Source organism: Vipera ursinii (assembly GCF_947247035.1).
Source record: "Vipera ursinii genome assembly, chromosome: 2".
Classification (NCBI taxonomy): domain Eukaryota; kingdom Metazoa; phylum Chordata; class Lepidosauria; order Squamata; family Viperidae; genus Vipera; species Vipera ursinii.
In genome coordinates, this window is record NC_139513.1 from 290,329,867 (window position 1) to 290,351,212 (window position 21,346).

Here is a 21,346-nt window from a genome sequence, read left to right on the forward strand (position 1 = left end):
TCCCTCTCTCCTTCTCCTCCCTCCCTCCCTTCCTTTCTTCCTTCTCTCCCTCCTTTTGCTTTCCTTTCTTCTTTTTCCTTCCTTCCTTCCTTCCTTCCCTCCTTCCCCGCTCCCTTTTTCTCTCCCTCCTTCTCCATCCACTTCCCTTCCTCCCTTCCTCCCTTCTTTCTCTCCCTCCTTTGGCTTTGCTCTCCTTCCTTCTTTCTCTCCCTCCTTTCCCTTCCTTCCATTTTTCCTTCCCTCCTTCCCTCCCTCCCTCATCCCTTCTTTATTCTCTCCCTCCTTCTCCATCCATTTCCTCCCTCCCTCCCTCCTTCTCTCCCTCCTTTCCCTTCTCTTCCCTTCCCTTCCTTCTTTCCCTCCTTTCCCTTCCTTCCACTTTTCCTTCCCTCCTTCCCTCCTCCCTTCTTTATTCTCTCCCTCCTTCTCCATCCACTTCCTTCCTCCCTCCCTCCCTCCCTCCTTCTCTCCCTCCTTTCCCTTCCCTTCCCTTCCTTCTTTCCCTCCTTTCCCTTCCTTCCACTTTTCCTTCCCTCCTTCCCTCCTCCCTTCTTTATTCTCTCCCTCCTTCTCCATCCACTTCCTTCCTTCCTCCCTCCCTCCTTCTCTCCCTCCTTTCCCTTCCCTTCCCTTCCTTCTTTCTCTCCCTCCTTTTCCTTCCTTCCTTTTTTTTCCTTTCCTCCCTCCCTCCCCGCTCCATTCTTTTCTCTCTCTCCCTGCTTCTCCAATCTCCCTCCCCTCCCTCCCTCCACCCCGCTTTTTAATTACTCTACGAAATATTTTATTTCCCTCTCCGTTCTTCCCCTTGCTTTTACCTGCCTATCAGAAAAGCTGACACTCATTTGTGTGGTAAAGGCAAGGCAGGCAACAAGTCCACAGCCGCCACTTCTGCCCAGTGCTTAGGGCAGAGTCCTGCTTGTCACCGGCCCAGTTGGATAACCCGGGTCCTCCGTCTTCCTCACCCCCCCTGCCTTGTTAATTGACAATTCTCACTTCCTGGGCCAGCCACACACCAGCCACACCTTTATCCCTTTATCCCTCGTTCTCCCCGCCGCCCGCCCGTCTGACAACCCGGCAGCCTCACAAGTTCTCATCAAAACAGGTTATTTTAAATATAAATAGAACGAGGCATAATTTAACCCCTGTTTGCACCAGGGAAGGTGTTGGGACTTCCTATAAACACCAGGAGGGAGGCTTAAAAACACTGCATATTTGAACTGACAAGTCTTATGAAAAGAAAAAAAATGGGGGGGGGAACCACCATTTGGCTAGCAACAGGGCCTGGGTGCTCTGCAGCGAGGATGCGCATTGGAGCAGACGAGGTTGGCTTCCCAGCTGGGGCAGCTCAAAAGCAGGGACCAGTGTACCCCCAGTTTAGTGCTCAACACTCAGGTAGGAAACTGGTCTTTTCCTGGGTGGAAACGGGGCTGGTGGTAGGTAGAAAAAAAGAAAAAAAACGTCAGCCCAGTATGGAGCTGGAGCAAGTGGGGATGGAGCTGGGGAAGAGATAATAGATATATAACACAAAGGCCTCTCCTTTCCAGCACGACTGAGGCTACCCAGTTGGGTCATGAAGCATCTGCAGGAAAACCAGCAAGGTCAGAGATCATCCAGGACCCCACCTCCCTTCTCCTCCTCCTCCTCCTGCCTCTCCTCTCCTCTCCACAAAACTTGGTCCCTTCTAGCACTTGAGGTGTTCCCTAGTTGGGTCGTGAAAAGCTGCAAGAAAAGCACCCAGGCCAGAGAGCATCAAGGATCCCACAATCTCCTCCTCCTCCTCTCCACAAACCCCATTCCCTTCTAGCACCACACAGTCCTCTTCCTCCTCCTCTTCCGAAACCTCTCTCCATTCTAGCACTGATGACGTTCCCTAGTTGGGTCGTGAAAATCTGCAAGAAAAGCACCCAGGTCAGAGACAACCAAGGACCCTGTCAGAATCCATTTATATCACATTCATAAATGTATGTTTAAAACATTATCCCCCCCCTCCTGGATTCTGCCATCTCCTGAGGAAGGAGAAGCGGATGTGGATTCAGCTTGCCTTAGGTTATTTCAAAGACCAAGGGAAACCTTTTGAACTGGGGGAACAAAGGGGAGGGTTAGGGAAGGAGGCATCTGGCCTGTGTCTCCATTTGAATCTGTAAAGGAAGAAGGCAATAAACGTAAAAGATCAGAAGATCCCTTTTTCCCAGGAAAGGGATGACACGAAGTAAATTATGGGGGGGGCTGACCAAATGGGGTTGAGGGAAGGGGGGGGGTTGAACCAGGAACTCTTTATAAAGTTTCAATCTGTAAAACAATACCAGGTCCTGTCTTGTATTTCCACAACCAAACATGTCCTAGTAAAAATTCCTTTTGGACTAGAACTGACTCCAAAGGTTTTTGTTTTCTTAAGACGTGGATTGGGGTGGATCCTGACAGACCCCCACAATCTCCTCTTCCTCCTCCTCTTCCTCCTCCTTCTCACAAACCCCTCTCCCTTCTTGCACTAACGAGGCTACCTAGCTGGGTAACAAAACATCTGCCAGAAAGCAATCATGCTCAGAGATCACTAAGGACCCCTCATATTCCACCACACACACACAGACACACACCGTGCCCTGTTGGGATGCCTGCCCCCCCCCCATGGTAGAATCTGAACAAACATTGGTTTGTGCATCCTTGCCATACGCCTTGTAGCTCGGAGACCCCACCACCTGCCTTTCCTCAGAAAAAAAAAAAATTAAGTCAGATTAAGCCGCCTCTCCTGCAGGTTGCATTTCTTGGCCCGCTTCCTTCTGAAGGAAGCCAACAGAATCTGTTTATTTATTGACAAGGATTTATTCAAATTGGTGACATCTGTTCTGTAAATGTCTCGGGGCGGGGAGGGGGAGGAGGAGAGAAGAACCGCACGCAAACATTTTCAGAGTGTTTAATGAACTCTAAATGAAGAAATTTATGCATTAGGGTAAAAAAAAAAGCTTATATGCATTGTGAAGGGTTATTTATCTTTTTAAAGTGTCTACGGCCATGATGCATATCCTGGAACTAATTTGAGACTGAACGTTGAGTTTCCTCTGATCCAGCGGCCTCATTTTGCCTGATGTAGGACCTGTGACGGATACAGGCGGTCCTCAAATTACAACGGTTCATTTAGTGACCATTCAAAGTTACAACAGCCCTGGGGGGGGGGAAAGGGACTTGTGAGCACTTTTCACACTCTTGGACCCTTGGTAACAACTGACTCATACTTATGACAGTCACACTGTCCTGTGGTCAGGTGAATCCCTTTTTGCCACCTCTTGACATGGAAAATCCATGGGGAAGCCAGATTCGCTTAACAACCGTGTTACTAACTTAACAACTGCAGTGACTCACTTAACGACTGTGGCAAGAAAGGTCGTGAAAACAGGGCAAAACTCACTTAACAATTGTCTCACTCAACAACAGAAACTCAGGGCTAAATTGTGGTGATAAGTCGAGGACAACCTGTGTAAACCTTTCCTTGCAATTCACAATTTAGGTCAGGGGCCTTCAAACCTGGCCCTTTTATGAATTGTGGACTTCAACTCCTAGAATTCCTCAGCCAGCATGCCTGGCTGAGGAATTCTGGGAGTTGAAGTCCACAAGTCATAAAGAGGCCACAGTTCTCCATGCTGGCTGAGGAATTCTGGGAGTTGAAGTCCACAAGTCATAAAAGGGCCAAGTTTGAAGACCCCTGATTTAGGTGCTGCAAGAGACAATCATAAAATGGGATGTCATTTAGCAATAAGAGGTTTCCATTGGCCGAGGCCTAAGAGTGAGCCCCATAGATTGAGCCAACCTAGAAAACAGATATCAGTTATGGAATACATTTGGAGTCCTACAGATCCTCAAGATACAGACCGTCCTTGACTTACAACCACAATCGACCTTGGAATTTCTGTCATTAAGCAAGATGGGTGCTAAGCATCGGTTTGAAACAAGAAGGGAGGGCAGCAAATAAATTTCAGAATAAATAAGTGGATTTTGCCCCATTTTACCATCGTTGTTGCAGCAGTGGTTAAATGAATCACTGCAGCTGTTCAACTAGTAACATGGTTGTTAAGTAAATCTGGCTTCCCCATTGACTTTGCTTTCAGAAGGTCGCAAAAGGGGAATCACATGACCCCTGGGACACTGCAACCGTTATAAGTATGAATCAGTTGCCAAGCGTCCAAATTTTGATCATGTGACCCTGGAGATGCTGCAACGGTCGTAACCGTCATGGTCATAAGTCCCCTTTCTCAGTGCCATTGTAACTTTGAATGGTTACTAAATGAACTGTTGTAAGTCGAGGACCTACCTGTAGGTTTTGTTGGCTAAGCTTATTTCATTTCCCCATCTATGGGATGTTGCCTTCATCGATCTGTGCTTGAAGGAGGCCTCAGTCTTTGAATCTCATCTTCTTTTTTTCTCCTTCCTTCTGAAATGTGGTAAGCATCTCTTAATTTTGTTCCAGAAGACAGAAAACTCTTCGTGGGCATGCTCAACAAACAACAGTCAGAAGATGACGTGCGCAGGTTATTCGAAGCCTTCGGGAACATTGAGGAATGCACGATCCTTCGAGGACCAGATGGCAACAGCAAAGGTAAAGTGGTGACCATAACTGATTAGCCAAGCCAGGAGAGATCTTGGACCTAAGGAAATCTGGATGGTCCTTAAGCTCCTTCAGGAGATCTGGACAGTCAGGGATTGAGAAGACTTTCCACCATCACCCAAAGATGCTTTGAAGCCTTCTTCAGTGTTGGGATTCAGCCGGTTCGCACTGGTTCGGGAGAACCGGTAGATAATTTTTGTTGAGTTCGGCAAACCAGCTGAAGCCCTAACCCTTTTTTGCATGGCCCAGAACAGCCCTCCAGAAGTGCGTGGATGCCGCTTCCGGAAGTTCATTCTGGGCCTCGGAGGCCCGAAGAAGGCCTCCCAGGCCCAGAATGGCCCTCCGGAAGTGCATGGATGCCACTTTCAGAAGTCCATTCTGGGCCTCAGAGGCCCGAAGAAGGCCTCCCAGTCCCAGAACGGCACTCCGGAAGTGCGTGGATGCCGCTTCCGGAAGTCCGCTTTGAGCCTTGGAGGCTCAGATGAGGCCTCTCAGGCTCAGAACAGCCCGGTGTAAGTGCATTCTGGGGCTCTGGGGGGAAAAAAGGTCAATCAACCAATTCCAACTTCTCATGGGGAAAAAAAATTGCAAAGTTGGAATTGATTGATTGACCTTTCTCCCCCACCCCACCAAAAAACCCCTTCCTTTGTTTCCCTGCACATGGTGGCAGAGGATCGCGAAGAAGAAATGGCACGGGACTGGGTGTCAGGTAAGGAAAGAAAGGCAATTCCTGGGGGGAGCGAGGATTTCTTTCCTTACCCGCCCCACTTGTTCTGAGGCCGCTTTCCTCTGAGCCATGTTGCTCTTGACAATGGCCCAACCTCTGACCCCCACACACTTCAGTACCTTCCCTCCCCGAGCCTCTGGCACTGCACCTGCCACTTTGGTGGCTCTGTAGACAGAGCTGTGAAGTCCTCTTCTCTGACAGAGAAGAGAATGGGCAGATGAAGGGGGAATGTGCCCCACTTATTCCACAGCCACTTTTGGCCAAGCCGCGTTGCAGCCGCATTGGGCGTGATGCACAAGGTGGCAAACAGCCGCATCGTGCCGAAACTGGCCGTTTGCTGCCTCCTGCCCAATGCTGCGGAACAAGCTGGGCAGTGGTAGGGAATCGATCTAATGGCACATGGCTCAGAAGGGGAGAGGATCTGCCATGCCTCAGGGTAGCGGCATTGGGTGCAACATGCAAGGCGGCAAACAGCCATGTCGCACCGAAAATGGCCATTTGCTGCCTCCTGCCCAATGCCGCTACCATGAGGCTGCAGAACAAGCCAGGCAGCAGTAAGGACCCAGTATACCGGTACCGTGGGTCAGATCCCCCCTCCCCCATCAGCTTCGCCTCATCACATGCAGGCCGCCCGTGCAAGCCTTTAAGTAGGGCTCACTTTCAGGGGGAAGGACTTATATTAAGCCCACCCCCCAAAATAATCAGCTGGGGATTATTTTCGGGGGCTGGTTTACTTTCAGGGAAACACAGTATTTGTAGGATGCTAGAGAAATGGGAACTGAGGGGTCCTTGGTGCTCTCTGTGTGGTGGTTTTCTTGCAGACGTTTCATGACCCACTTTGGTAACATCATCAGTGCTAGTAAAGAGTGAGGTTTGCTCTCTTGTTTATATTCCAGTGGCTTGCCCCGTCAATGTTGGAGGAAGTGGTTTCGGAGGTTCTTAGTTTGAGCGATAAAATGTCTGCAAGAAAACAGCCAAGCTCGGGCAGCACCAAGGACCCGTCATTTTAACCTTGAGCTACAAATATTCTTTGTTTAAAAGGGGAACTGTCTTGAGCCCGAGAAGGTAAAAATGAGAAACTGGAAGAGGCTAAAACTGTCTGATTTGTTAATCCCCTGTGACACGTTAGCCAATATTGCTCCAAAGTGAAAGGCAGAGAAATAAAGTCAGGTTCAAATCTTTCAGGAACAAATGGAAAAGTTTCTGCTCTTCCCAGTCAACTTGATCCTTATTCTTAGAGTTTGTTCCTTCCTGTTTTCCTCCCAGGGTGCGCTTTTGTGAAATACTCCTCGCATGCAGAAGCCCAGGCGGCCATTAACGCGTTACACGGGAGCCAGACAATGCCGGTGAGTGCTTAATTATGGCTTAATTGGGCACAGGGGTCGACACTCGTGCCCCAAGAAGCAAGGACAACATGTGGAGTTATTTCTGAGTAGTTTCTTTATTGCTATTCGCCTACAGACAGAATCTTGCCGGACTAAATCAACTATCTGCCCAACTGTAGGTATACTCTGTGAACTGACAGGGAAGGGCCATCTTAACCTTCTTCCTGTCTATTAAACTTTCCAAGATCTGCTTCCCTTTGCCCTCTGGGAGGCAGCTTTTGTCACCTGGGACTCCAGGCTACCTTCCACCACAGTGCCAAACAGATATTTACAGAATCAGCCCATTGTAATGAAATGCAGAGGAAGAGAGGGGCTGTGTCAGGACCCACCCCAATCCACATCTTAGGAAATAAGAACTCTTGGAGCCAGGTTTGTCCAAAAAGAAAAGTTTAGTAGGATGAGATCGGTTGTGGCAATACAAGACGGGATCTGACATTGAGTTACATTTCAATCTGATATAAAGCATTCCCATTTCAGCCCCCTCCCCTCAATCCATTTGGTCAGACTCACATCATTTACTTAGGTGTCAGGCCCTTCCGTGGGAAAGGGAAATCTTGTGTTTATTGTTATTGCTTCTTCCTTTCCGTTGCAAATGGAGATGCAACCCAGATCTCTCTCTCCCCCTGTTCCTCCCAGATCAAAAGTTTCCCTGGTCTTTGAAAACAGCCTATTGCAATCTGAATAACCATCCTCTTCCCCCCCCCCCCCTCGGAGAGATGGCAGAATCCCCAGAATAAGCACAATATTCTAACCATACATTTATGAAATGTGATATAAATGGATTCTGACAGGCTGCCTAGGAAACAATCAAAGGAGGAGTTCCAAAGGTGCTTCTTCCAAAAGGCAGCTGGACTCTCTTGTTTGGTGTTTTGTTTTGTTTTTTCTTTGAAAATGTTCTACTTCTCGTCCAAGAAGCTTCTTCAGTTCTAACTGTTGGAGAACGGAAGAATGCAGAAAGAATGAGATACATGCATAAGATAAGATAACCTTGATTGTCATTTTTTTTTTACTGCGGGCACAGCGACACACATCAAAAATGAAATTTAGTTGCCCGCTCTCAAAGTGAACACATACATGACACACACCTAAACATACTATATACAACATATGTATAGACCTTGTTGTTGTTGTTAGTTGCGAAGTCGTGTCCGACCCATCGCGACCCTATGGACAACGTTCCTCCAGGCCTTCCTGTCCTCTACCATCTTCTGGAGTCCATTTAAGCTCACACCTACTGCTTCAGTGACTCCATCCAGCCACCTCATTCTCTGTCGTCCCCTTCTTCTCTTGCCCTCCATCTTTCCCAGCATTAGGCTCTTCTCCAGTGAGTCCTTCCTTCTTCTCATTTGGTGGCCAAAGTATTTGAGTTTCAACTTCAGGATCTGGCCTTCTAAAGAGCAGTCAGGGTTGATCTCCTCTAGGACTGACCGGTTTGATCGGTTTGATGAAGCGATTGGCTTTGGCCCAGTCACTTTATTCTTTCTGGTGCTATTAGTACTAGCCCCCTGCATCTTCCAGCATCATATCTTTTTTTTTTCTTTTGGTACTGTCCGTGGGATTTTCATGGCAAAGATACTGGAGTGGGTTGCCATTTCCTTCTCCAGTGGATCACGTTTTGTCAGAACTCTCTGCTATGACCTGTCCGTCTTGGGTGGCCCTGCACGGCATAGCTCATAGCTTCATTGAATTACGCAAGCCCCTTCACCACGACAAGGCAGTAATCCATGAAGGGGATTACCGCTACATATACATAACATATGAATATTAAACACTGCCCATCTTGGGTATCTAAGGGAAGGAAGAAACTTGAGAGTTCACAAGTACAGGGAGTGCAGAATTATTAGGCAAGTTGTATTTTTGAGGATTAATTTTATTATTGAACAACAACCATGTTCTCAATGAACCCAAAAAACTCATTAATATCAAAGCTGAATATTTTTGGAAGTAGTTTTTAGTTTGTTTTTAGTTATAGCTATTTTAGGGGGATATCTGTGTGTGCAGGTGACTATTACTGTGCATAATTATTAGGCAACTTAACAAAAAACAAATATATACCCATTTCAATTATTTATTTTTACCAGTGAAACCAATATAACATCTCAACATTCACAAATATACATTTCTGACATTCAAAAACATAACAAAAACAAATCAGTGACCAATATAGCCACCTTTCTTTGCAAGGACACTCAAAAGCCTGCCATCCATGGATTCTGTCAGTGTTTTGATCTGTTCACCATCAACATTGCGTGCAGCAGCAACCACAGCCTCCCAGACACTGTTCAGAGAGGTGTACTGTTTTCCCTCCTTGTAAATCTCACATTTGATGATGGACCACAGGTTCTCAATGGGGTTCAGATCAGGTGAACAAGGAGGCCATGTCATTAGATTTCCTTCTTTTATACCCTTTCTTGTCAGCCACGCTGTGGAGTACTTGGACGCGTGTGATGGAGCATTGTCCTGCATGAAAATCATGTTTTTCTTGAAGGATGCAGACTTCTTCCTGTACCACTGCTTGAAGAAGGTGTCTTCCAGAAACTGGCTGAGGAATTCTGGGAGTTGAAGTCCACAAAGTCATAAAAGGGCCCAGTTTGAAGACCCTTGACCTAGACCAGGGGTGTCAAACTCAATTTCATTGAGGGCCGCATAAGCATTGCGGTTGGCCTCAGGGGGCCGGGTGGGTGTGGCCAGGGTGGGCGTGGCCTACTGGGTGGGCGTGGCTAGAATGCATATGGCCTACTGGGTGGGCGTGGCCAGCTCTACATCGTTGGCATCAAGGGTGCCTATGGGGGCCTGGGCAGGAGTGGGACAGATCTGAGGGTCTCTGGCAGAAGGAGGGTCTCTGGGCCAGGGCCAAGGCAGTGGGGGCCGTTCCCTCACTGTTTCCAGGATGGCTTCGCGGGCTGCATGAAACCACTTCGCGGGCCGGATCCAGCCCCCTGGCCTTGTGTTTGACATGTCTGGCCTAGAGGTTCTTCTCTACATTCTCCCATTTCCACACCTATCTGTGACAACAGCACAAAGCTCTTGCTGGAGACAAGCAGCACTGAGACAGCAGCCAAAGGAGTATGGTACAGTCTCCAGAAGAATTTCCTAGCCAGCATGTCTTTCCAAGGAAGATGAGAGTCAGGGGACGGGCCAAAGGCATTTAGTTAGAGATGTCTGCTTCCAACTTTCCCACCTCTAGCATTGTGTTAGATGCTTCAAAGAGCCCAATAACATTTCATGGTACTAAGTTCCATAAACAAACTATTTAGAGTCCTTCCTTCCTTCCTTCCTTCGCTTTCTCTTCCCTCTTTCCCTTTCTCCTTCTCTTCCTCTTTTCTTCCATCCTCTTCTGCTTTCCTTTTTTCCCCTTTCCCTTTCTCCTTCTCTCCCCTTCCTTCCTTTCTTCTTTCCTTCCCTTTCTCCTTCTCTCCCTCTTTCCTTCCTTCCTTCCTTTTCTGCTTTCCTTTTTTTCCCCTTCTCCCTTTCTCTTTCTCTCCCCTTCCTTCCTTCCTTCCTTCCCTTTCTCTTTGATAACCTTTCCCTTCCCTTTCCCTTTCCCCTTCTCTCCCCTTCCTTCCTTCCTCCCTTCTTTCCTTCCTTCCTTCCTTCTTTCCTCCCTCCCTCCCTCCCTCCCTTCCTTCCTTCCTTTCCTTCCTTCCTTCCTTCGCTTTCTCCTTCTTCCTCTTCCATCCTCTTCTGCTTTCCTTTTTTTCCCTTTCCCTTTCTCCTTCTCTCCCTTCCTTTCTTCTTTCCTTCCCTTTCTCCTTCTCTCCCTCTTTCCTTCCTTCCTTCCTTTTCTGCTTTCCTTTTTTCCCCTTCTCCCTTTCTCTTTCTCTCCCCTTCCTTCCTTCCTTCCCTTTCTCTTTGATAACCTTTCCCTTCCCTTTCCCTTTCCCCTTCTCTCCCCTTCCTTCCTCCCTTCCTTCCTTCCTTCCTTCCTTCCTTCCTTCCTTCCTTCTTTCCTTCCTTCCTTCCTTCTTTCCTTCCTTCCTTCCTTTCTCTTCTTTCCTTCCTTCCTTCCTTCCTTCCTTCCTTCCTTCTTTCCTTCCTTCCTCCCTTCCTCCCTTCCTTCCTTCCTTTCTCTTCTTTCCTTCCTTCCTTCCTTCCTTCTTTCCTTCCTTCCTTCCTTCCTTCCTTCCTTCCTTCCTTCCTTCGCTTTCCCTTCCATAACCTTTTTCCTTTCCCTTTTCCTTTCCCTTTTTCTCCTTCTCTCTCTTTTCTGCTTCCCCTTTCTTTTACCCCTTCCTTCCTCACTCACTTATTTTTTTTTTGACCCTGCTTTACTTCAGAGTAAGGCTTTCCTCTCGGCAACTCTTCCTTGCATTCCCATGGGCCAAAAAGGCTAATTACACGGCATCATCCAAGGCATTATTTTTAACTCCTGTCCTCTGTGCCTGCGTGTGTGTTTGTGTGTGTGTGTGTGCACCTCCGTGTGTATTTGTGTGTATTTGCTAATCCACCGCGCAACTTTCTCTCTTCTTCCTCTCCCCCTGTCCTTATTGTTCCATAAATGAACTAATAAATCAGATGTTCTTCGGCCCCGGAATAGAAAACTCGGCAGGCTACTCGCTTGACAAGGAGTATGAATCATCCCAGCTTCGGAGGTGGCCTTTGGGGGCATAAAGACCTCACTGGAGCTACTTGCGCTCTCTAGTCACATCCGACAAATTGTGCAGGCATCTGGTAGGACAGCTAAGAAGCCCGGGGGAGAATTAAGAGGCTTCTTTCTTTCTTTCTTTCTTTCTTTCTTTCTTTCTTTCTTTCTTTCTTTCTTTCTTTCTTTCTTTCTTTCTTTCTTTCTTTCCTTTCTTTCTTTCTTTCTTTCTTTCTTTCTTTCTCCCTTTCTCTCTCTTTTCTTATTTCACGCCTCTGCCGGCTGCCTCCTTGTTGGTTTGCTTCCAGGCCCTCCGCCATTGCAAAATCTGTTTCCTACAAATGGGATAAGTGGGAGACCACCACCAACAGACCTCACAGCTTCAGCAAAGTTACGAAGTCCCTTCTGCTCTTTTAACGGACCAGGCAGAATGACAGAATAATAGAGCTGGAAAGGGGACTTGGAGATCTTCTAGTCCAGACATGTCAAACACAAGGCCCGGGGGCCGGATCCGGCCCGCGAAGTGGTTTCATGTGGCCCGCGAAGCCATCCTGGAAACAGGGAGGGAATGGCCCCCACTGCCTTGGCCCTGGCCCAGAGACCCTCCTCCTGCCAGAGACCCTCAGATCCGTCCCACTCCTGCCCAGGCCCCCATAGGCACCTTTGATGCGAACGATGTAGAGCTGGCCACACCCACCCAGTAGGCCATACGCACTGTAGCCACGCCCACCCAGTAGGCCACGCCCACCCTGGCCACACCCACCCGGCCCCCTGAGGGCAACTGCAATGCTGATGCGGCCCTCAATGAAATTGAGTTTGACACCCCTGTTCTAGTCCAACACCCCAACCCCCCCCCCCGCGCGCTCAGGCAGGAAACCCTATACAATTTCACACAAATGGTTGTCCAGTCTTTTCTTAAAAACCTCCAGCCATGCCGCAGCCACAACTTCTGAAGGCAGGTCGTTCCACTGATGGTGTTTCTTTAATTTTGGGGTGGCCTGAACCACATTTATTGGGCGTTCAAATTACTAAGAGGCTGCCCAAGTGATTCCAGCTATCCGCAGTTAAAAGCAGTAGTAATGACATTACCTAGTTGGGTCATGAAACGTCTGCAAGAAAACCACCAAGCTCAGAGAGCACCAAGGGACCTTCATTTCAATCCTGAGCTACAAATGTTCTCCTTTATTAACAGAATAAGAGAATAACAGAGTGGGAAGGGACCTTGGAGGTCATCTAGTCCAACCCCCTGCTCAGGCAGGAAACCCTATACCATGTCAGACAAATGGCTGTCCAGTCTCTTCTTGAAAACTTTCAGTGATGGAGCATCCACAACGTCTGAAGGCAATCTGTTCCATTGGTTAATTGTTGTCACTGTCAGGAAATTTCTCCTTAGTTCTAGGTTGCTTCTCTCTTTGGTCAGTTTCCACCTGTTGCTTCTTGTCTTGCCTTCAGGTGCTTTGGAGAATAGCTTGACCCCCTCTTCTTTGTGTCAGCCCCTGAGATATTGGAAGGCTGCTATCATGTCCCCCCTAGTCTTTCTCTTCATTAAACTTGACAGACCCAATTCCTGCAACCGTTCCTTATACATTTTAGCCTCCAGTCCCCCGTTCATCTTGGTTGCCCTTCTCTCCACTTTTTCTAGAGTCTCAACAACTTTTTTTTACATTGTGGTAACCAAACTGGACAAAATATTCCAAGCGTGCTCTTACCAAGATATTACATATTGGTATTAATACTTTAAGGGACGCGGTGGCTCAGTGGGTTAGGACGCTGAGCTTGTCGATCAGAAGGTCGGCAGTTTGGGGGGTCAAATTCTGAGTGCCGCGTAACAGAGTGAGCGCCTGTTACTCGTCCCAGCTTCTGCCAACCTAGCAGTTCGAAAGCACGTAAAAATGGAAGTAGAAAAATAGGGACCACTACGGTGGGAAGGTAACAGCGTTCCGTGCGCCTTTGGCGTCTAGTCGTGCCAGCCACATGACCACGGAGACGTCCTCGGACAAGCACTGGCTCTTCGGCTTTGAAACGGAGATGAGCACCGGCCCCTAGAGTCGGAAACGACAAGCATTCATGTGCGGGGGAACCTTTACCTTTATTAATACTTTATGTGATGTTGATTCTAGTTGGGTCATGAAACAACCCAGTTGAGTCTGCAAGAAAACCAAGCTCAGAGTGCACCAAGGACCCCTTATTTCAACCCTGAGCTACAGATGTTAATTAGAACAGTTTCCAGCAAAAAGCTGTTAAGGACAATATAAATGGGCATTTACATCAAGATCTGATTTCTTCAAAGAGGGGAGGGGGCTAATATTTTGCAGGATTTGGCCTCACTAGAGAAAGGTAAAAAAAAAACCCGCAGACATCTGGTAGGCCTTTTCGGAAGCTTTGAAAGGGCCTGAACATCTGGCGCTCTGCTCATTACAGTTTGCAAAATTAATTCCGCCAGCTCTGGGTGGGTCCGCTCTCCCTCCCCCCAGATGAACGCTACCCAGGTGTGTAGGTCTGCAAACCCCAGCATTCCTAGCTTTTTGAGAATTGCTGTCCCACCACATCTGGACCACAGCAGGTTGGGGACAGATGTTTCATTGTAGGCATACACCTGGTTACAGTTTGTCAAACACGGTGTGACCTGAAGGGGCGTTGTGGTTCCCAACCCATCTGCAGAGCATCAGGCAGGGGACCTGCAGTGTAGCATCTGCATTATCTCTGCCTTCCATCCGTTTGGAAAACACACAGACAAACACACACACACACACACACACATACAACAAGTGAAATGGGAGAGACGTCCCTCACCTGGCTTAGATCTCCACACCTGCAGTGAATTTTCAGCCAGAGTGCCTTTCTTTGGCTGCATGATAAAAGCCTTTAACACAGCTCCTGCATTTCCTTAATTCAGAATGAGAGAATGAAAAGAGTTGGAAGGGACCTTGGAGGTCTTCTAGTCCAACCCCCTGCTCAGGCAGGAGACCCTATGTCATTTCAGACAAATGATTGTCCAATCTCTTCTTGAAAGTCTCCAGTGATGGAGCACCCACAACTTCTGGAGGCAGAGTTGTTCCACTGGTTAATTGTTCCCACTGTCAGGAAATTCCTCCTTAGTTCTAAGTTTATTTATTTATTTATTTATTTATTTATTTATTTATTTATTTATTTATTTATTTATTAATGGGATTTATATCCCGCCCTATCTCCCGAGGGACTCAGGGTGGCTAACAACCACAAAACTTAAAGGTCTCTGTACAGTAAATTAAAAAATAAAATTTGAAATAAATTAAAATAAATTAAAGAATAGGGTTAGAATTGTAAACATAATTAAAATCCCTGTCAGTCTAGGTCAGCCAGGTGGAAAAGGAATGTTTTGAGGCCGCGGCGAAAGGACTGGAGATCTTGGGCCATCCGAAGCTCAGGGGGGAGCTGGTTCCACAGGGCTGGCGCTGCCACAGAGAAGGCCCTTCCCCTGGGGGTCGCAAGCCGACATTGTCTAGCCCAGTGTTTTTCAACCACTGTTCCGCGGCACACTAGTGTGCCGCGAGATGTTGCCTGGTGTGCCGTGGGAAAAATTGAAAAGTAATTATAAAATACTTTCTTTGTGTTTATTTGATTCCTATTCAAGAGAATTACTTTATATGTAGTCAATATAGGCACACAGAGTTAAATTTTTTAACATTTTCTAATGGTGGAGTGCCTCGTGATTTTTTTCATGAAACAAGTGTGCCTTTGCCCAAAAAAGGTTGAAAAACACTGGTCTAGCCGATGGTATCCTCAGGAGTTGCTTCTCTCCTTGATTAATTTGCTCTCTGTTTATATACTAGTGCTGGGGTAGGCAACCTCGGCTCTTTTATGACTCATGGACTTCAACTCCCAGAATTCCTGAGTCAGCTATGCTGACTCAGGAATTCTGGGAGTTGAAGTCCATGAGTCATAAAAGAGCCGAGGTTGCTTACCCCTGTACTAGTGGCTTGCTGTATGTTAGTGGGAATGTTGCTTTCTTTCTGTTGTTTACAAGGGCAAGCTACTTATATATAAAGAGGAAGAAAAAAAACCTCACTTGCTTCTAGCACTGAAGGTGCTACCTAGCTGGGTAATGAAATGTAAGAAAACCAACAAGCTCAGAGACCATCAAGGACCCACACAGTCCTCCTCCTCCTCCTTCTCCCCCCTGTAAACCTCACTCTCTTCTAGCACTGATGCTGTTCCTAGTTGGGTCATGAAATACCAGCAAGAAAACAGCCAAGCTTAGAGAGCACCAAGGACCACATAGTCCTCCTCCTCCTCCTCCTCCTCCTCCTCCTTCTCCACCCTGCAAACTTCACTCCCTTCTACCACTGATGGTGTTCGGTGATGAAACATCTGCAAGAAAGCAGCCAAGCTCAGAGAGCTTCTGGCACTGAACATGCTAATTAGTTGGGTCATGAAACATCTGCAAGAAAACCACCAAGCGCAGAGAGCACCAAGGAGCCTTCAGTCTTTCTCCTCCTCCTCCTCCTCCTTTTCCTTACAAACCTCATTCCCTTCTAGCACCGATGATGTTACCTTGTTTGGTGATGAAACATCTGCAAGAAAACAGCCAAGCTCAGAGAGCTTCCAGCACTGATTACGTCTCCTAGTTGGGTCTCGAAACATCTGCAAGAAAACCACCAAGGTTAGAGAGCACCAAGGACCTTCAGAGTTCACGCCTGGGCCTACAACTATTGTCTTCTGTTAGAGCCAAAGTCTATGGAACTTGAGAAACACCAGGACGATGTGTGGGGTTCAATGAAGAAGCATGGACTTCAACTCCCAGAATTCTCCATCCAGCATGGCTCACTGGAGAATTCTGGGACTTGAAGTCCACTCATCTTCAAGTTGCCGGTGTTGAGAAACATTGCTTTAAAATAAGGGGCTTCAAACTTGGCCCTTTTGCGACTTATGGACTTCAGCTCTCAGAATTCCTCAGCCAGACTTGCTGGCTGAGGAATTCTGGGAGCTGAAGTCCACAAGTCATAAAAGGGCCAACTTTGAAGACCCCTGAAATAGAGGGATAGAAGTTGAAGTCCACAAGTCATAAAAGGGCCCGCTGGCTGAGGAATTCTGGGAGCTGAAGTCCACAAGTCATAAAAGGGCCAAGTTTGAAGACCCCTGAAATAGAGGGATAGAAGTTGAAGTCCACAAGTCATAAAAGGGCCCGCTGGCTGAGGAATTCTGGGAGCTGAAGTCCACAAGTCATAAAAGGGCCAAGTTTGAAGACCCCCTGCCTTAAAAGGATCAAGATGGACCTCCAGCCTCTTTGTCCATCTTTTTTTTGGAGATGCAAATGTCCGTCTTTGTTTGCAGCCAGAGGATTAAACCGAGCCCCAGCCTCCTGTTCTGCAAATGGAGGGAGAGAGATTTGTTTTCCTGGCTGTTAATGAAATATCAATGGATGGATATTTTATTTTGCAGTGAATATCAAATTTTGCCACTGGCCTGTCAAGCTCTCATTTTCAAGAGGAACTTTATTTCACACTTCAAGACAGGTTGGGAAATTAGTTTTTTTTTCCCCACCGAGGTCTCTCATTAGGGATTATAAAGTGAGCAGAGCGCAGCCAAATTTTGCCTCCATTTTTAATCCTTCCCTTTCTGTAGCCGATTTGAGCATCTCAAGTTGTACGGACAAAGAGGAACAATATGTCCCCCCTGACAGAAAAGCAGCAGAGGGCATTTACATTAGCCAACTCTGCCAAATTTTGAGGGCACATTTGGGGTGGATAATGTCCCCATTGAACTGATTGGTTACAAAGTCAACTCAAAGCCAGCACAGTCTTAGGCTGCATTAAATAGAGCAGGGGTCTTCAAACTTGGCCCTTTTTATGACTTGTGGACTTCAACTCCCAGTATTCCTCAGCCAGCGTGCCTGGCTGAGGAATTCTGGGAGTTGAAGTCCACAAGTCATAAAAGGGCCAGGTTTGAAGACCCGTGAAATAGAGGGATAGAAGTTGAAGTTCACAAGTCATAAAAGGGCCCGCTGGCTGAGGAATTCTGGGAGTCGAAGTCCACAAGTCATAAAAGGGCCAAGTTTGAAGACCCGTGGTGGAATAGAGGGATAGAATCAAGATCACATGAAGTATTCACACCAATTTATAATTCCTTGGTAAGTCCACACGTGGATCACTGCATCCAGTTTTGGTCACCAAGACAGAAAAAAGATGTTGAGACTCTGGAAAGAGTGCAGAGAAGAGCAACAAAGAGGATTAGGGGGCTGGAGACTAAAACGTATGAAGAGTTGGGTATTCATTGGGTATGTCTAATCTAACAAAGAGAAGAATTAGGGATGACTTGATAGCGTCTTCCAATATCTGAGGGGCTGTCACAGAGAGTAAGTAGGGGGCAACCTATTCTCCAAAACACCTGAAGGCAGGATAAGAAGCAACAGATGGAAACTAACCAAGGAGAGAAGCAACCTGGAATTAAGGAGAAACTTCCTGACAGTGAGAACAATGGAACGGTTTGCCTCCAGAACTTGTGAATGCTCCATCACTGGAGGCTTTTAAGAAGAGATTGGACAGCCACTTGTCTGGAATGGTCTAGGGTCTCTTGTTTGGGGAGGGGGTTTGGACTAGAAGACGTCCAAGGTCCCTTCCAATTCTGCTATTCTATTAAAGCGGCCACTTCATTGCAATTCAAGAGACTTAAATCTGTTGGATTCGACACCTGATTTCTTGGCTTGTTGTAACAGAAGCATATACAGCTAGAGAAACCAAAATCCAGATGTTTGTCTGCATGATCCTCAATTCAGCAGATGTCCTTTTCTCCCTCCATTCTGCTTTCTCGTGGGTTTGAAGAGCTCAGGGCGAATGCACTAATAAAAGAGCATGTAGCTCAAGTTTAGGGAGTGGGGGGTTTTTTTGGTGCTCTCTGAGCTCGGTTGAAGATATTTTATTACCCAATTAGGTAACACCGTCCATGGTAGACGGGAGTGGGTTTTGTGGAGTGGTGGAGGAGGAGGAGGAAGGTTGTGGGGTCCTTGGCATTCTCTGAACTTGTTGGGTTTTTTTACAAATGTTTCATTACTCAACTGGGTAACATCATCCGTGCTAGAAGAGAGAGTGGTTTGTGGCGGGAGGAGGAGGAGGAGGAGGAGGAGGAGGAGGAGGAGGAGGAGGAGGAGGACTGTAGACTCCTTGTTGCTCTCTGAGCTTGGTTGTTTTCATTACCCAACTGGGTAACATCATCCATGCTACAAGGGAGAGTGGTTTGGGAGGAGGAGGAGGAGGAGGAGGAGGAGGAGGAGGAGAACGACAACGACAACAACAACGACAACGACAACAACAATGACTGTAGACTCCTTGGTGCTGTCTGAGCTTGGTTGTTTTCTTACAAATGTTTCATTACCCAACTGGGTAACATCATCCATGCTACAAGGGAGAGTGGTTTGGGAGGAGGAGGAGAGGAGGAGGAGGAGGAGGAGGAGGAGGAGGAGGAGGAGAATGACAACGACAACGACAAAGACAACAACAATGACTGTAGACTCCTTGGTGCTGTCTGAGCTTGGTTGTTTTCTTACAAATGTTTCATTACCCAACTGGGTAACATCATCCATGCTACAAGGGAGAGTGGTTTGGGAGGAGGAGGAGGAGGAGGAGGAGGAGGAGGAGGAGGAGGAGGAGGAGGAGGAGGAGGAGGAGGAGGAGGAGGAGGAGGAGGAGGAGGACTGTAAACTCCTTGGTGCTCTCTGAGCTTGGTTGTTTTCTTACAAATGTTTCATTACCCAACTGGGTAACATCCTCGGTGCTAGAAGGAAGTGGGGTTTTTCTTCCTGTTTGTATACAAGCAGTCTGCACTGGTAAACAACAGCAAGAAAACAACACTCCCACTAACTAAAAGCAAGCCTCTTGTCTGTAAACAGAAAACAAACCCCATTCCCTTCTTGCACTGATGGGGTTACTGATTTTGGTCGTGAAATGTCTGCAAGAAAACAGTCAAGCTCAGAGAGCACCAAGGAACCCACTGTAGGCTCCCTTTGATACCTCGCTCCAGATGTGCATCAGGAGCAAAACAATGAAACCATCTTTTATCTCCAAGGAGACACTTTACTCTTCTCCCTGACCCTCTTCTCCTACGCCACTGCAAATGGCTTATTTCAGGTCTCCAGGTGGCCTTTTGTTCCTTGCCACCAGGGTTGTGAACGCAACAAACTGGGCTGTTTTCTGCACCTATATATCTATTCCGGCTCCCGCCACCTTGAGAATTTGCAGCATTTTATTATTATCAGTGTCATCCGCCCCTTCTTTTCCATCTGTTATGTACGGGGATAATAAAATGTAGCAGCGGTTCATTGTGACCATCAGGTGGCGCTGTACCGTAACTGGATTGGCTGGTAAGCGCTCGGCGGGAAAACCCAAATAAGGGATTGGCTGTCAGTGCGCCTGCCTAAGTATATAAGGGGGTACAGGTAACCCCTTTCTTCCGTTCCAGTTGTTGTTGTTGTTGTTAGTTGCGAAGTCGTGTCCGACCCATCGCGACCCTATGGAAAACGTTCCTCCAGGCTTTCCTGTCCTCTACCATCTTCTGGAGTCGATTTAAGCTCATGCCTACCGCTTCAGGGACTCCATCCAGCCACCTCATTCTCTGTCGTCCCCTTCTTCTCTTGCCCTCAACCTTTCCCAGCATTAGGCTCTTCTCCAGTGAGTCCTTCCTTCTCATTAGGTGGCCAAAGTATTTCAGTTTTAGCTTCAGGATCTGGCCTTTTAAAGAGCAGTCAGGGTGGATCTCCTCTAGGACTGACCGGTTTGATCGCCTTGCAGTCCAAGCGACTCGCAGGAGTCTTCTCCAGCACCAGAGTTCAAAGGCCTCAATTCTTTGGCGCTCAGCCTTTCTTATGATCCGTTCCAGTACTACCATCAATAAAGAGCTGCCATGCTGAGTCCCTTGCCTGTTGTCTGACCATGCGGCCAAGAACCCACTACACAATACCATCTTGGACTTCAGTAAGGCATTTGATAAAGTAGATCACAACCTACCACTTGATAAGATAGAAAAATGTGGGTTAGATAGCATCACCACCAGATGGATTCGTAGCTGGCTGACAAGCCATACTCAGCGTGTGGTCCTCAATGGAACCGCATCTACATGGAAGGAAGTGTGTAGTGGGGTGCCCCAGGGCTCTGTTCTGGGCCCAGTGCTCTTCAACATCTTCATCAACGATTTGGATGAGGGGATAGATGGGGAACTCATCAAATTTGCAGATGACATCAAGCTGGCAGGAATAGCCAATACTCCAGAAGATAGGCTTAAGATACAGGAGGATCTGAACAGACTCGAACACTGGGCACTATCTAACAAAATGAAATTCAATTGTGAAAAAAGTAAGGTTCTGCATTTAGGCAGGAAAAATCAAATGCACAGGTATAGTATAGGTGGTACCTTGCTCAATAGTAGTAACTGTGAGAGAGATCTCGGAGTCCTAGTGGACAATCACTTAAATATGAGCCAGCCGTGTGCTGCAGCTGCCAAAAAAGCCAACACAGTGCTAGGCTGCATTAACAGAGGGATAGAATCAAGATCACGTGAAGTACTAATACCACTTTACAATGCCTTGGTAAGGCCACACCTGGAATACTGCATTCAGTTTTGGTCACCATGATGTAAAAAAGATGTCGAGACTCTAGAAAGGGTACAGAGAAGGGCAACAAAGATGATTGGGGGACTGGAGGCTAAAACATTGCTAAGCACATTGATTTAAGCAGTGTTCCAATATCTCAGGGGCTGCCCCAAAGAAGAGGGAGTCAAGCTATTCTCCAAAGCACCTGAAGGCAGGACAAGAAGCAATGGATGGAAAAAGAATCAAAGAGAGAAGCAACCTAGAACTAAGGAGAAACTTCCTGACAGTTAGAACAATGAACCAGTGGAACAACCTGCCTCCAGAAGCGGTGAATGCTCCAACACTGGAAGTTTTTAAGAAGAGATTGGACAGCCATTTGTCTGAAATGGTATAGAGTTTCCTGCCTTAGCAGGGGGTTGGACTAGATGACCTCCAAGTTCCCTTCCAACTTATTATTATTATTATCTCTCTGAGGTGCAGCAGATGGCCTGGGCCT

General features: G+C 47.3%; 1 protein-coding gene and 1 long non-coding RNA gene across 2 annotated transcripts in view; both read left to right on the forward strand.

The window, feature by feature from the left end:
• LOC310635705 overlaps nt 1-21,346 on the forward strand; it is a 172,312-nt gene that overhangs the window by 59,093 nt on the left and 91,873 nt on the right. The window lies entirely within an intron of this gene.
• The window catches only part of CELF4 (CUGBP Elav-like family member 4), a gene marked incomplete at both ends in the record, with an annotated part of 88,130 nt that continues 68,085 nt past the window's right edge, over nt 1,302-21,346 (forward strand). Inside the window, 3 exons of the mRNA XM_083351183.1 lie at nt 1,302-1,392; nt 4,460-4,588; nt 6,591-6,670. Coding sequence (XP_083207309.1) covers nt 1,302-1,392; nt 4,460-4,588; nt 6,591-6,670 — 300 coding nt within the window. The remainder of the gene's footprint in view (nt 1,393-4,459; nt 4,589-6,590; nt 6,671-21,346) is intronic.